This window comes from Dromiciops gliroides, chromosome 6 (assembly GCF_019393635.1).
Source record: "Dromiciops gliroides isolate mDroGli1 chromosome 6, mDroGli1.pri, whole genome shotgun sequence".
NCBI classification, from domain to species: Eukaryota; Metazoa; Chordata; class Mammalia; order Microbiotheria; family Microbiotheriidae; genus Dromiciops; species Dromiciops gliroides.
The window spans coordinates 125,061,568-125,077,280 of record NC_057866.1 but is presented as its reverse complement, the minus strand read 5'-3'; the positions used below and the strand labels follow the sequence as shown (position 1 = coordinate 125,077,280).

Here is a 15,713-nt window from a genome sequence, read left to right as displayed (position 1 = left end):
AGAAAGGCGAGGGGGACAGAAAATATAACTCATGATATACTATCTCAATCATGGAATGACTGATTTGTGGCTAAATCTATGAAATGATGACCTGACTAATGTTCAATTAGGGATAAGGGGGTTCAATTTTTTAGGTTCTTTGCCTTGGGCACAAAATTACCTAATTATTGTACTGTGTATGCCTATCTATCTATCTGTTTAGAGAGTTTCCTGTGAGCATTTATGTTTGAATGTGGGACCAGCTAGAATGCAGTGCTTGTGTTTGGATCAAGCAGTTATCAAGGGTCAAGTGAATCATAAATGTAGCAAACAAGACCAATGTAGTTGCTTTAGTATCCTCACCTTAAGCACCAGCTAAGTACTTATTGGTTGCACTAATAGCTCTCACAATGAGGCTTTCTGACGTCCTACATTCTTTCATTCATAACTTGGTAAAAATATGTTCTCTTGGATTAGAGTGTCTTTCTCTTCATCTAATCACAAGTTTGAAATGGAAAGTTGGTAATGAGTTTTAGCTTTTGTTTTGGCTGTGTTAGCTTTTCTTGCTTAAAAAAAAAAAACCACAATTTTTTTCTGACAGAAGGAACATAGACATGTTCAGATTGTATTGGATCAAAATATATTTAGTGGTTGCCTTCCTTTGTACATCATCTGTTCCTTTTTAGTTACAGAAATACATTTTGTTTCATTTTCTGTTATTCCCAATGAAAAGCCATTGGATAGATGTTTTGCCAGGCCTCCACAGTCTCTTTCCTTTGTCTGAATTTCTTTAACTATAATTTGCTTGGCAACATGATGAAAAAAAAATTATTGCTGTGATTCAAAAACATGTATCTTTCTGAAGGCAAATTTCCACAGCGGGATGCAGTTGGGCTTTTCACACGTCTTGCTCAGCAGCTTATTCCCTGATATGTCTTCAAGGAACATGGTGCAAAGTCCTCTGAAGTCAAGAATCAAAACACTCCTCTCATGATTACTACCTGTGAGACCTTGGTTAACTTATTTACCTATTGGGTCTTAATTTTCTCAGCTGTAAAAGGAGGGGTTTGGACTACATGGCCTCTGGATTCCTTCCAAATCTTGATCTACGACCCTACAAAAATATTCAAGCTGCATCTCAATCCTAGGAAGGTTAAAATGTTGTGCAAAGAAAATACCTACCGAGGATTAGCCCATCTCTAGGAAACTCCCATCTTGAGTCATAAGGCAGCTGCATTGGGTCCACATAAATATACTCATGGCCATCAGGGCTGATGGACTCGATGACCCTCCACCGGATTTCATACCTGGGTTTCTGCGATTGAAAGGGTGAGCCATTTTAGAAGTGGGTAAATTACTAGAATGAGAATATATCTAGGTTTGATTTGAAGTGTAGCATCATCAGTGGTGGCTGCTCCCCACGGCTGGTACTCACCCGTCTCCAAAGGAAAAACACAATGATGGAAAAGATGAGAACCACTGACAGCGCAAAGATTGTGGCCGTAATCGTCATTTCTGTACGTCCACCTGAAGGATAAGAAGGGGCACTGACTTAAAATTTCCCTCATGAACCTTTGTCAAACTCACTTCTTTTTGGAAGATTCCTTGACGTCCTGCATATGTGAGCTATGCAAATAAGCCCAAAAGATTTTACCATCCCATCAACCTCCTTTTTTTTCCTTATCACCCATCCATAAAGAATAAACTGGGAGGCAGCTAGGTGGCACAGTGGATAGAGCACCGGTCCTGGAGTCAGGAGTACCTGAGTTCAAATCCGGCCTCAGACACTTAACACTTACTAGCTGTGTGACCCTGGGCAAGTCACTTAACCCCAATTGCCTCACTTAAAAAAAAAACAAAGAATAAACTGGAATCTACATTATTCAACCTTCGGCCTCTTTACAAAATTCCTCCCTATTGTAATACTCCTCCTTGTCCCCCACCCTGATAAAGTAGGGACATCATAGATTGACAAAAAAATGCCAATCAAAAGATGGAGATTTAAAAAAAAAAATTGGAGGTAGGGGCAGCTAGATGGTACAGTAGATAAAGCCCTAGATTCAGGAGGACCTGAGTTCAAATCTGTCCTCAGACACTTGACACTAGCTCTGTGACCCTGGGCAAGTCAGTTAACCCCCATTGCCCTGCCAAAAAAAAAAAAAAGTTGGAGATAGGAGGTTTGTATTCACCAGGCTCTAATAAGTGGCCTAGGATGTTTATTTCCAGGGTTTCTTCTTCTTCTTCTTCTTCTTTTTTTTTTTTTGGTTGGGCAATGAGGGTTAGGTGACTTGCCCAAGGTCACACAGCTAGTAAGTGTCAAGTGTCTGAGGCCAGATTTGAATTCAGGTCCTCCTCCACTGTACCACCTAGCTGCCCCCAGGGTTCTTCTAACAGAGACACCTCCAGGGACAAGTCCCCACAACACAAACCCAGAAAGTACATGATTTTGCTGAGGAAGAGGGAGAGAAGGGAGAGTTTATGGGGGAGGGAAGGGGGGAGGGGAAGGGAGAAGTAAAGGGAGAAGGGGTGAGAAAATGAGACACAGAGACAACGAAAAAAACCCTTCTGCTCACCCCTCACTTCATATTTGAATAGCCTGAATTCCTACTCTGTATAACATGTACCTATCAAAACAGTCATCTGATCATACGATTAATTTTCTCCTCCTAATTACCCTGACCCTAATTATTTTCAATCTCTGTCTTGTTGGGGGGGATATGTGTATGTGTGGTAGAGACCTATGTTAAATCCTGAGGTTTTTTTAACCAGAATTCCAAAACATGGGGAAATTTAAATTCTGATGGTTACAAAGGCGTCATCAAAAATTATGAAAGGGGGCGGCTAGGTGGCACAGTGGATAAAGCACTGGCCCTGGATTCAGGAGGACCTGAGTTCAAATCTGTCCTCAGACACTTGACACTTACTGGCTGTGTGACCCTGGGCAAGTCACTTAACCCTCATTGCCCCGAAAAAAAAAATGGTGAAAGGGACTAAAATAAGACACAAAACTTTAGAGCTCCATTCAGGTGGTTCCAAAAAGCTCCCACTGGCCTTGAAAACCAAGTTTCTTATTCCAGCTCTGACACTAACTGGCTGCACAAACACACGCAAGGCATTTGAGGCCTTTGGGTCTCAAGTGTTCCATCTATAAGATGGAAATATTACCTGAAAACCCCACCTCACTTTGAGGAAAGAACTTTGTCAACTTAGGGATTTCATGGGAATGACAGATGAAATTTTTTATTCCAGTCAAGGAATTCCATAAGATTGATTAGAGAGAAAGAGTATAGTACTCAAGCTTCTACTGACTGAACACCAACTCACCAGGACCCACAAGTTTCAGTTCCCTGCTCACAGATCCAAGCGAGTTCTTTGCTAAGCACCGCACAGCCATAGTGTCTTCGATTTTGTCGAAGATCACTTGGCTCTTCACCATACTGATGTTCTGTCTCCATGTAGTTATGTCGGATATGTTGCTATCCAAAAGTGTCCATGAAGTTTCATTATTACACCTGTATACAAGAATACACATAGCTGAATTTAAGTTACCAGGGCTAATAGAGCAGACAATCCAGAACAAGTTGCTCATTTGCCTTCAGAAGGACTTTCTAGAAGCCACATGATCATCTTATTTTATGCTAAGAAAGTATAATGAGGGGCAGCTAGATGGTACAGTGGATAAAGCACCAGACCTGTAGTTAGGAGGATCTGAGTTCAAATCCAGTCTCATATGCTTACTAGCTGTGAACCTGGGCAAGTCACTTAACCCTGGTTGCTTCCAAAAAGAATAGAATATAATAGAAACAACAGTTGCTGAGTCCGACCTCAGCCACATACTATCTATCTGTTTGAATATGGCCATATCAACCTGTCTGGGCCTTAGATTCCTCAACTGTAAAATAAGGTGAATTAGTTTGCATCTAGTGTGTCTTCCAGCTCTATGAGCATCGAGAAAGAAGCTGGTCTGAGCTGAGTTCTGCCTGTCAATTACAAACTGGAAATTTACATCTCTGAGTTTTTATTTCCTCATCGATCAAGTGGGGTTTATAGTACCTGTCCAATCTATCTCCCAAGGTGGAAATAAGTTTAGGATGCCATGAAATGGTAGTACTATTAACATTACTAAATACTAATATTAACATTATTATTAAAACTAGTTTTTTATCTCTGGATTTATCAGTGAGAAGTGGTAATCCATCTAAAACTCAAAAATGTTCAAATGATTGATATACTAGAAACAAACTATATATATATCCTTTGACTAAGAGATACCATTACCAGGAATTTACAGATCTAATAACTATATGCCATGTAAATAAAATGACAACACTATTGAGAAGGCATAAAAAAGTTGAAAAAGTTGAAAGAAACACTCAGTTGGGTGGAGTAATCTATCTAACCCTGCAGGAAAATAGGAGGGGGAAGGGGATAAGGAGGGAGTAGTAAAAGAAGGGAGGGCAGATTGGGGGAGGGGGCAGTCAGAAGAAAAAACCTTTTGAGGAGGGATAGGGTGAAAGAAGGTAGATAATAGTGGAGTATAGATGCTGATTGAACCATATTATTTCTTTTGTTTTGGGTGCTGTTGGTTTTTTTTTTCTTTCTATTTTGAGGTTTTGCATCACTGCTCTGATTCTTTCTCTTGTAACAGGATTAATGCAGAAATAGGATTAATGTTATTATGTGTATATATATATGTGTGTATATATATATATGTATATGTATAGAGATATATAGATATAACCTATATCAGATTACCTGCTGTCTAGGGGAGGGGGGGAGGGAGGGGTGGGAGGGAGAAAAATCTGAAATTGTAAAGCATGTATAAACAAAAGTTGAGAACTATCTTTACATGTAATGGAAAAAATAAAATACCTCATACATAAAAAAAAAAGAAGGTAGATAATAGAGTAAATATTATGGGGAAGGGAATAGGATGGAGGGAAACAGTTAACGATAGTAATTGTGAAAAAGAGAAAAGGGGGAAAAATTGTACAAAAAATATTTATAGCAACTCTTTGTGATGGCTAAGAATTGGGAATCAAGGGAATGTCCTTCAATTGAGGAATGACTGAAGAAGCTGTAGTATATGACTGTAGTGGGCTATAGGAAATGACAAACAGGATGATCCCAGAAAAACCTGGAAAGACTCATGAACTGATGTATAGTGAAGTGAGCAGAGCTGGGAGGACATTGTGCATAGTGACAACAGTATTGTTCGATGAGCAATTGTGAATGACTTAACTACTCTCAGCAATACGATGATCCAAGACAATCCTAAGGGACTAATGATGAAGCATACTATCCACCCCCATAGAAAGAACTGATAAAAAGAGCACTTGTGGATTGTACATACATAACCTGGTTGATGTCTTTTGCAGGGGGGAAGAAAGGGAGGGAGGAAAAAAAATTTGGAACTCTTAATCTTATGAAAAGGAATGTTGAAAAAAGTTGAAAAGTTACCACTTATTCCAAGTTTTATAATTCAAATATTTTGGGGCAGCTAGGTGGCGCCATGAATAAAGCACCGGCCCTAGATTCAGGAGGACCTGAGTTCAAATTCAGACTCAAGACATTTGACACTTACTAGCTGTGTGACCCTGGGCAAGTCACTTAACCCTCATTGCCCCACAAAAAAAATATTCTAATATTTCCACTCCTTTGAAGAAAGTCTCCTGCTTACCTTCTTCTCCATCCATACAATGGTCACCCTGTTTCTACACACCCATTTTCCCAAAACAAGGACCAATCCCCTAAGGTTACATCAAATAGCTGGAGTTTTCTCTGCTACTTTTTTTTTTGCCCCTTCTTAACCACAAGTAGGTCAATCACATCCAGTAGTCTAGCACTAACTTCCTCTTTAAGCAAGAGTTCAAAGAGAGATGGTCTGGGGTCAATAAGACCCTTTTCAACCACAGCCAGTATGATTATGAGGCTTCCCAGAAGTCACACATGAGAAGAGCTACCCAAAGTCAATAAGATGGATATGTAATTCAAGAGAGGAAAAATCTGATGAACAGAGGAAGGCATGATTGGCTTCTTACTTTGTAATATCCTTGCAAACCATCCATTCCACTACTGGAAGTGGTGTCCCTCCTGCTGTGCATTTGACCAGCTGCCCAGCTGCAGAGTTATGGTTATCATCCTCCAGGTTCATAATGGAAGCTGGAACTAAAAGACAAGATTGAAAGATATCAATCCATTGTTTTTAGTGGCACAGGTGGATAATGAGGATAAGAGAAAACAAGTGTCCAGAGTTTGCACATTTAAATATATTGCCTCCCCCCCTCCCCCCACCTAGGAGAAAAGATGGGAGTAGTAACTACTTATCAGTGAACACAAGCACAGCTGCGGACAAAGTTTTCACAGTTTAGTACTACAGAAATCTCTTAGAAATATGGCCCCAAAGTTCTCTTCATCACAGAGGGCAGAACGAACAGAAAAAAATTTTTCAGATTCATTTGTGTCAGTTCTCAGCTAAACCATTCTCCAAGACAATTCTTCATGTCCACTGACTCTTTGCTGAACTCTAAACCATTGCACAGAGGATCTGTGGTTCTTCGTTGGAGGATGAACTTGTCCAGGGTGTCTCCTTTTTCCTCTAGCTAGTTAGTGGGCTCTAGAAGAAGAAGCTGACAGCTCTTTTAGCATTACACTGGTACTGACACCCTGTCTGGGACAGCTTCTGGACTCCTAGAGCTGCCTGAGTTTAGAAGACCTAGCACAATGGTGTCACTAGAACCTGGTGCCCTGTGCATAGGGGCCAGCTGTCAGCAGCTCTGATCTTTTCTACCTGGGAGAAAAAAAGGCAAGAAGCCAGGCATGTCTTGAGATTAAATGTCATTATTCTTATGATATGTCAACCCCAAATCATTGTCATTTTCTTGACTTACCTTGAATTGTAAGTTCAAAAGTATAGTTCTTAATATCATCCTCATTTTGAGCCATAATAGTATAATATCCACTATCTTCTTCCTTGGCACGAATCAATTTTAACTTGCTTTGATATCTGTAAAGAAAGGGACTTTTTAAAGATTTCTTTCTACTTCAAACATTAGAAAAATAAAGGCCAATCAATTACAGAATTCAATGAATAACTGGTTTGAAATATCTCTTCCATGGAAGTCAGATTATAAAAATCTTTTTTCATGTCCATAGCATCTCTTTTCCAAGATTCCCAGTGTTCTTTGTACATATTGAAATTCCCAATATTGGAGAGCAGATACTTAGAAGACCAGAAATGAATGGGTACCTGTGAGGTTATAGGAAATGACCACAGTGCTGTTGGAAAGAAGCTCAGCAGGGCATGACTTGTGAGGGGATGTGGTTTAACAGACAGAACACCTGACTAAGGGGAAAGCAGGCACATTCAAGTCCTACCTTGGCAACATGTAAGATCTGTTGACAACTCATTCAGCCTTCTGAGGCTTGTTCTCATCTAAGAGGTATCATGGTGCAATGTAAAAACTGGCTTCATAGTCAGAGGATTTCAGTGTGAACTTTGGTTCTCCTACTTACTATCTGACATTGGACAATGTCAAATTCTCTGGGTCCATTTCCCAATCTATGAAATGAAAGGGCTGAATTGGGAGGTCTAAGGTCCCTTTCAGTTCTAAATCTATGCTCCTGTGATTTATAAAATGGAATAAATCACACTTGCACTCCCAAGGCTATCAAAGGAACCATACCAACCTTTGGTTTTTAACCTTACTTTTACTTCTCTCCTTTCTTTAAAATGTGTTTCTCTTCTAATGTTTTCATAGAATGATTTGTTATGGTATTCTTGACTGTCAAGATCCCTCCCAACTCCTAATTCTACAATTCCATGATTTTTTCATTTTTTTCTATTCCATTCTATTCAGTTTCCTATAAAACACTGGCATTTCTGATTCAGTTTTTTTATTCCCTTTTCAATCACTACACTGCCCAAGTATAAAGAATTCAGATGTTTCCTATGCATCCTGGGAGCTTGCTGCCCAAAACATTTCTCCTCACAACCTGCAAAAGGAATTTTGTTCAGGTAGGAGGTGAAAAAAATTACACCTGAACATGAAATTTGTTAGATACTAAAAAGGGCTCTTTTGCTGGAGCACTGTGCTATCTGAGATTTATTTAAACCTCCCTCTCTAGCATGGGTTGTGATCTCAAATGGATACAAGAGTCTGGGCTAGGTGACCTTTCAAAAACTACCTTCTATCCCAAAATTTATTATTCTAATTTTAGAGATACCAGAAGGACCCTCAAAAAACAGCAAAGAGGAAAAAAAAAAAAGAGTCCTTTCCTATGCAGCTAGGTACCCTAGTGGATAGAATGCTGGACTTTGAGTCAGGAAGATTCAAGTTCAAATCAAGTGTCAGACATTCACTAATTAGACATTCACCTGGGCAAGTCGCTTGACCTGTTTGTCTCAGTTTCCTCATCTGTAAAATGTGGATAATAACAACACTTAGCTCTCAGGGGTGTTGTAAGAATCAAATGAGATATATTTGTAAAGCATTTTATAAAAGTGCTATATAAATGCTTGCTAAGGCTGTTGTTATTGTTAGCATTATTATTACATTAGCCTCATATGTTAGTTATTCCCTAGTTTATAGATAGTACCTAAAAGGTAAGTGATTTCACTAAGGTCCCACAACTAGTTGAGTAGCAGAGAGGGCAACAGAACACAGGTCTCCTTGTCTCCTTTGCCATTCTTCTACAATACCATGCTGTCTCTTGTTAATTAGCCAGTAAACCTGGCTTAATTATTCATTTGTAATGCAAAGCTACCATATACTGGACATCTACTGTTCACATAGGGCTGTGGGATCTTTGACAATATGTTAAATCCAAGTGGCTCCAACCCTGCTGCCCTTCTCCAGGCTAAAGTTCCATGAGACAGCTGGATCTGGCCATCTATCTTCAATCTGAGGAGTTTTATAACTCATGGCTCTTCTTAATGTAATCATTAAATACTTACCAGAAAGCTATTACCATATTACAAGGTTTGAGGCAAAATAATTTTGTCCTTTATGCTTCATGGACCACTTTATGGCTCTTTGAATTCATTTCATTTATAGTCTGGTTCATAAGACATGTATAATTCCCTTACTAGGAACACATATGAAAACAGAGGCAACAGCCACGAGGAAAGACTTACTTGGGAAAGGTCTTTCTTTACCTTATTTCCTGGATCTTATCTAAGCCAGTGATGATTTCAGTCAGATTCTCAATCACAGTCATATTGTCCTTAAGCCAGGATATCTTTGGTGGTGGATATGCTTGTACATCTACTACAAAATGGCGGACTTCATGTAAGTTAATGGTTTCCATCTGGTTGAAGTTGGGTTTGAGCTCAATAAATCCTCTCTCTATAAATGAAAAGGTTTCCATTAAGTAGGGAATGTCACAGAGTAGATAGAGTATCATTTCTGAGTAAGACTTTATAGACATAAAGGGTCAAATCATACCATGAACAGAAATGGTGACTTTCTTAATTTCCTTAGTTTCCTTGGTAGCATGGCGAGCAGCACACTCATAGTCTCCACTGTCTTTCACTGTCACTTTAGGGACAGTCAGAGTGTACACCAACTTTAGGGATGGAACTTTGATTTCATCAACTTTCAAAATGCCTTTGTTTTTCTATATCGGAAAGAGAAGGAAATTGTCTTAAAGTTATCCACATCCAAGAACTGGAAAGAATATTTTAAAAATCATTATAGCAATTACAATCTTTAGGATCTTCCTTTTTAAATATTTGCCACTACTTTGGTTCTCAAACTCTTTCATTGACCATAGAATTTTAGAGCTGAAAAGAACCTCTCTGATTTAGTCCAACTTATTTATTATATACATGAAGAAACTGAGGCCTAGAAAGGTGACTCGTTCAAAGTCTAATTACAAACTGCCTTGGAACTAAAACCTAGGTCTCCCTACTCCTGTCCCCTTCCTCTTTTCACTACACCATACATTATCTTCTCCAAGAGTTAAGAAACATTATTTTCATTCTCAAAAAAAAAATCCAAAGGAAGATACATACCACTTTTCCAGGGTAATTCCACTGGAGGTCAACCACCTCATTGTGCAAGACAGCACAAGTTACAACAAGAGTTTCTCCTGTTTTATAAACAGTTTTTACTGCCTCTATCTCAACTTCAAGCTCTGGAGTAGCTACAGGAAAAAGATAAAGAATAGATTTAAGGGGCAGCTGGGTGGTGCAGTGGATAAAGTACCGGCCCTGGATTCAGGAGGACCTGAGTTCAAATCCCATCTCAGACATTTAACACTTATTAGCCATGTGACCCTGGGCAAGTCACTTAACCCCAATTGCCTCACCCCCCAAAAAAAAAATTTAATTAAAAAAGTAAAAAAAATTTTTAAAGAATAGATTTAAACAAAATAGAACAAGCAAATTCTGAATGACTAACTGGCAAGTTACTATCATTATTTGAGGATTAAGGTCTTTAGTTTTAAATAGTTTTCAATGCAAATTTAATTGATTTTATTATTCTTTAAAGTAGCTATTTGGGGGCAGCTAGGTGGCGCAGTGGATAAAGCATGGGCCCTGTCGTCAGGAGTATCTGAGTTCAAATCCAGCCTCAGACACTTGACACTTACTAGCTGTGTGACCCTGGGCAAGTCACTTAACCCCCATAGCCCCACAAAAAAAAAAAGGAAATTATATGTAAAGTAGCTATTTAATAATGTCCAATTTATTACCTATTGGGCAAATATATGTAAAATTATACAGAAGAGGGGGAGGGGAGAGGGGAAGGGAGAAAACCTACCTGTTATTGTATAAATGTTGAATGGAATCGTTTGGAACTTTTTCCCTTTGATGACTGTCTCACACCTGAATTGTCCCATGGCAAAGTTTCCAATAAAGCCCTGCCTGCTATTGTAGAATGCGTGTACCACTTTGTTTTCACTGTTGAGTAGGGTCACTTGAGCCTGAGGATCAGTTGTGCGACATGGAATAGTAACAGAGTCGTGTTCCTCCGCAAAAATTAAATAATCAACCATGGCCGAAGGTACAAAGGGTACATCTGGATCTGTTGTAAGCAACAAGACCAAATATTAATTTTAATCACTACACGTGCATCCAGAAGATGTTTAAAGGCATTGGCCATCACAAATATTGGGAGGAATCACAGTCATTTGTGAAGTATAAATGATAACAGTTTACTTATAATCTAAAAATACTCATGATACACACACACGTTAGCCAGAAATTCACCGTTAATCTTCAAAATGAAGTATTATCGGGGCAGCTAGGTGGCGCAGTAGATAGAGCACAGGCCTTGAAGTCAGGAGTACCTGAGTTCAAATCCGGCCTCAGACACTTAACACTTACTAGCTGTGTGACCCTGGGCAAGTCACTTAACCCCAATTGCCTCACTAAAAAAAAAAACACAAACAAACAAACAAACAAAATGAAGTATTATCTTCATCTTATGAAGTGAAATACAGGGGTCTCCAGTGGAGGCATGTTAGGGTTTAGCAGTAACTAAGAAGACTTGAGTCAAGGACACAGCTGAGGCCTTGAAGAGCAGTGCAAAGCAAGGAGATTTGAGATAGAGGGTCATGTAGAAGGAACAGCATCAATCAGGATGGCCAGAACACAGAATACACAGATGGAAGTAAAAAGAATGGAAAGATAAGTTATGGCTGGGGTATGAATCACAGGACAAACAAGACTTTGTGTTTGATCTTAGAATAGGGGGGCAGCTAGGTGGTGCAGTGGATAAAGCACTGGCCCTGGAGTCAGGAGGACCTGAGTTCAAATCCGACCTCAGACACTTAACACTTACTAGCTGTGTGACCCTGGGCAAGTCACTTAACCCCAATTGCCTCACTGAAAACAAAAAAGAAAAAGAAAAAAAAGAAATTTCAACTGGTTGGTAAATAGGATTTATAAAAACAGGAACCAATATTTAATAAGGTCATGGCTAGCACACCATTAAGTGGCTAACATTGTGCAGTCAGCAAGTATTTCCTTTTCTAAAGAAAACCATTTACTTTATTTAATCTAACATGGTCACAGCTAGAAATTTTGGACCTTTGAGCAAAAATGCCAGAAAGAGCTTGCCTGCCCTTTATTAATGACAAAACAAAACAGTTCTCTAGCTCCCTGTGTCAAGAAAGGTCTTCTTGGGTGGTGTTTATGCCCCTGAGAAGAGAAAAGGAAGGTTTTGGTGTTTACCCCTTCCAGAGAAAACCCCTCCAGGAGTAATTAACCCTTAACACACAAATGGGCTGAGTAACTGACCTGCAGCAAGGGGAGCCTTGTCAGACATTTAGAGGGTTTAGCCAGACTGAGCAATGAGTGGAAACACAGCATATTACACATAAATACAGGCTTAGGAGGCAATAATAAAGGTCAAAGTCTCCCTGTCTGAATGAGAATGATGAAATCAGGAACCTCCTTTCAAGAGAATTCTCCCTATCCTGTGACTTCTGGGTTGGTCTCCTGGGGCCATTTAGCTTCTAGTCACCAAGTAATACAGGTACTGCCTGTGCTGGCATCCTTTTACTTGGAGTTTTATGGTATTTGTTCTTTAAGCAAAATATCTTAGTCATTCCCCCCCACCCCGAGATTCCCCAGTTTTTTTCCACTGTGTAACACTGACATCACCTTTCCACAATTATGTCACACTTCATAATAGTAGCTTATGTTTCTTAGAAATATATAGGGCAGCTAGGTGGCGCAGTGGATAGAGCACCGGCCCTGGATTCAGGAGTACCTGAGTTCAAATTCGGCCTCAGACACTTAACACTTACTAGCTGTGTGACCCTGGGCAAGTCACTTAACCCCAATTGCCTCACTTAAAAAAAAAAAGAAAGAAAGAAAAAAAAAGAAATATATAAAAAACACTTTCACATACCTGTTATTTGATTCTAACCCTGTGAGGGAGAAAAAGCAAGTATTCTCCCCAATTTATAGATAAAGCAGCTGAGGCTCAGTTATTAAATGACTTCCCCAAAGTCACACTGTTCCTAAGTGATTCAGTTCTTAAGAACTGAACCCAGATCTGCCTTCTGATTCCAAATCCAGTGTTCTTTCCACCATATCACAGTCTCTTTTTTTTTTTTTCAAGTTGTGCAAGTTTAAAATAACATCTTGATGTACTTACTGGGAAGGTCCATTCAATTCTAATCTCCATATGGACTGGGTGAAATTGATATTAATATGAAATGGTTGGGGGCAGCTAGGTGGCGCAGTGGATAAAGCACTGGCCTTGGAGTCAGGAGTACCTGAGTTCAAATCTGACCTCAGACACTTAATACTTACTAGCTGTGTGACCCTGGGCAAGTCACTTAACCCCAATTGCCACACTAAAATATATATATATGAAATGGTGGTCTATCTCTGTCACTTGGTTCCAAATAGATTATGGGGTTGGTATGGTAAGAAGTCTAAAGAAAGTAGTCTGAATATACTCAAGCTCCCTTCCAAACTCAAGTCAGTGAGTCTTTTTCTTCTTACTCCCTTATTTCACAAGTATAGAACAACAACAATAATCCTTTCTCTTTATCAATCTATGGTTCAGGGCAGCTAGGTGGCACAGTGGATAAAGCACCAGCCCTGGATTCAAGAGTACTTGAGTTCAAATCCAGCCTCAGACACTTAACACTAGCTGTGTGACCCTGGGCAAGTCACTTAACCCCAATTGCCTTACCAAAAAAAAAAAAAATATATCAATCTATGGTTCAGTCTCAAACCCTAAAGTCTGGTAGGAGAATGATTGGCTGTGGTTTTTGTATTGATTAAGTCTGTAAAATACTGTGAGAATAAAGATGCCGAGATGCTTATATTCTAAGTCCTGATTTCTTCTGCTAATGGGCTCCCCCAAAGCCCTGTGCTTCCTGTAATTCAATTCCTCAGTCCACATATCAGACAGGAAAATGATAAAACTGCTTGAGCTTAAGGAACTCACCTGGCACATAGATGTATATGTCTTTGCCTTCGATCTCAGTTTCCTCTGTCTGCGTATGGTTGTAATAACAAGTGTACAGTCCTGTGTGTACAGCTGAGGCATTGACCACTTCCAGGACTGTCACAAAAAGGCCACTGTTGTTCTCCTCATTTCTGACTTCTATTTTTTGGTCCTCTTCATCCTGCATGGGGTACTGCCAACTCACTTCACTGTCCCCAGAGCATCTTAGGGTAAATGATGAATGCAGCTGCACAACCTTTTCATCCTCATTCGGAAAGACAGTGGGTAATGGAAGCTGGCAAAATGTGAGCCACGGCCCTGTGAAAGGAAACCCTTTCTGAATGGGATGCTTCAAGAAAGGACGGTCTCACTGAGGGAGACTGTGGGAAGCAAAAGGAGCAGCTCAGCCCGACAGGGACCCCTTCTATGTAAAGTTCGTTAGCATGGAACCCTACACAAGATCTAACTATAGCAGCCACAACATCTGCGAGAAGGGCTCATTCAAATGTCTCAGAGGTTCCCCTCCCTCCAATTCCCACGAAACTTCCTAGATTCAGACCCCCTCCAAATTGTGTGTGTGTGTATAAATTCAACATTAACATTTGATTTTTAACACCCTGTTATGTTATTGCGGAATGACCAACAAAATAATAGCATACGTGGGCTCATTATGATGGAATTCTGAAAAGAGAACCCCAGGGTCACATGGGATGAGAATTGAACCTAATGGACACCAACTGAACAGGCATCATTTGTGTTAGCAAATTACACACATTATACTTGTTACAACTAATTTTGGCAAGCCTGCCCCACTCCAATTAATTCAAGAAAATAGAATGGGGTGATAGGTCCTTTAGTTGTGTATTTCTACAATTAGTCTATAAGGGAGGCCAAAACACCTGGCTTCTATTCCCAAATCTAATTCTCTGCCTCCACTTTCAGTCTCTGTTCTCCTAACTACAGATTTGATATGAAAAGAGACATTTTAAAAACAGACACTGTCCTTCTTCCTGAAGCCTACAGATGGAATGAAGGATTTGGTGATTGCTATAAGTGGCTATAAGAGCACGTTTACAGGCAGCCTCAAACTCATGCAAGCACAGCTGATGAGGTGCAATTAACCACAACTACTCAATCTTTTTCTCCTACTCAACTCTGCCTTATGGACAAGGCCTAAGGCACCATCCACCAGAGGAACATTAGGGGCTTTAATTCTTTCAGAATACTGGGAAAATGGCATGTTCAGTGCTGTAGACATTACATGCACAAAATCCAAACATCTGGGCGGGGGAAAACAATTATGTCAATTATCCAGACGTTCAGCCTAAATGTCATTCTTCTGCAAGTGTGATTCCCCCAAGAGTCTTACTTTCCTCTACTCGTTTGTCATGAAGGTATTGGTGAGGATCTGTCTCAGTGATTTAGAAGTAGTCTTCCTTTTACAAAAAGTTAAGCTATAATTGCTAGAGATGATGGTGGTGGTGGTGGTGATAATGATGATTTCTGAACTAGATTTTCTTTTCCTTGTTTATCTCACTCAGATATCCTAGCATCTAGCTGAGCTGCCTTCAATGGACTCTGGTCCCAAGGAGAGGAGGGGAGCAAGAAAAGAAGCTGGCCCCTTGGTGTCATTTGCACTGGCCATACGTGTGATAGGAATGCATTTTGATCATTTTGATGGCCTTCTTTGAAATGGAAACTAGCAGATACAGATACATCATAACAAGCAAAATGGATTGAATATCGGAAATAATTATCTAGAAAATTCAGGAAGGGGAAAAGGCTATTGTCAAAGGAGAAAAAGGAAGCTAAAAGCCTGTA

At 39.8% G+C, this 15,713-nt stretch overlaps 1 protein-coding gene across 3 annotated transcripts in view; it reads right to left on the bottom strand.

Annotated features, from left to right (window-relative positions):
* PDGFRA (platelet derived growth factor receptor alpha) overlaps window positions 1–15,713 on the bottom strand; it is a 47,891-nt gene that overhangs the window by 19,272 nt on the left and 12,906 nt on the right. For all 3 annotated transcript variants that reach the window (XM_043970095.1, XM_043970098.1, XM_043970096.1), the window contains exons 3-12: window positions 13,893–14,210; window positions 10,743–11,006; window positions 9,995–10,125; window positions 9,426–9,597; window positions 9,137–9,326; window positions 6,870–6,985; window positions 6,021–6,147; window positions 3,304–3,491; window positions 1,415–1,506; window positions 1,162–1,294 (exon numbers count right to left, since the gene is read on the bottom strand). In XM_043970095.1, the coding sequence (XP_043826030.1) occupies window positions 1,162–1,294; window positions 1,415–1,506; window positions 3,304–3,491; window positions 6,021–6,147; window positions 6,870–6,985; window positions 9,137–9,326; window positions 9,426–9,597; window positions 9,995–10,125; window positions 10,743–11,006; window positions 13,893–14,210 (1,731 nt within the window). The remainder of the gene's footprint in view (window positions 1–1,161; window positions 1,295–1,414; window positions 1,507–3,303; window positions 3,492–6,020; window positions 6,148–6,869; window positions 6,986–9,136; window positions 9,327–9,425; window positions 9,598–9,994; window positions 10,126–10,742; window positions 11,007–13,892; window positions 14,211–15,713) is intronic.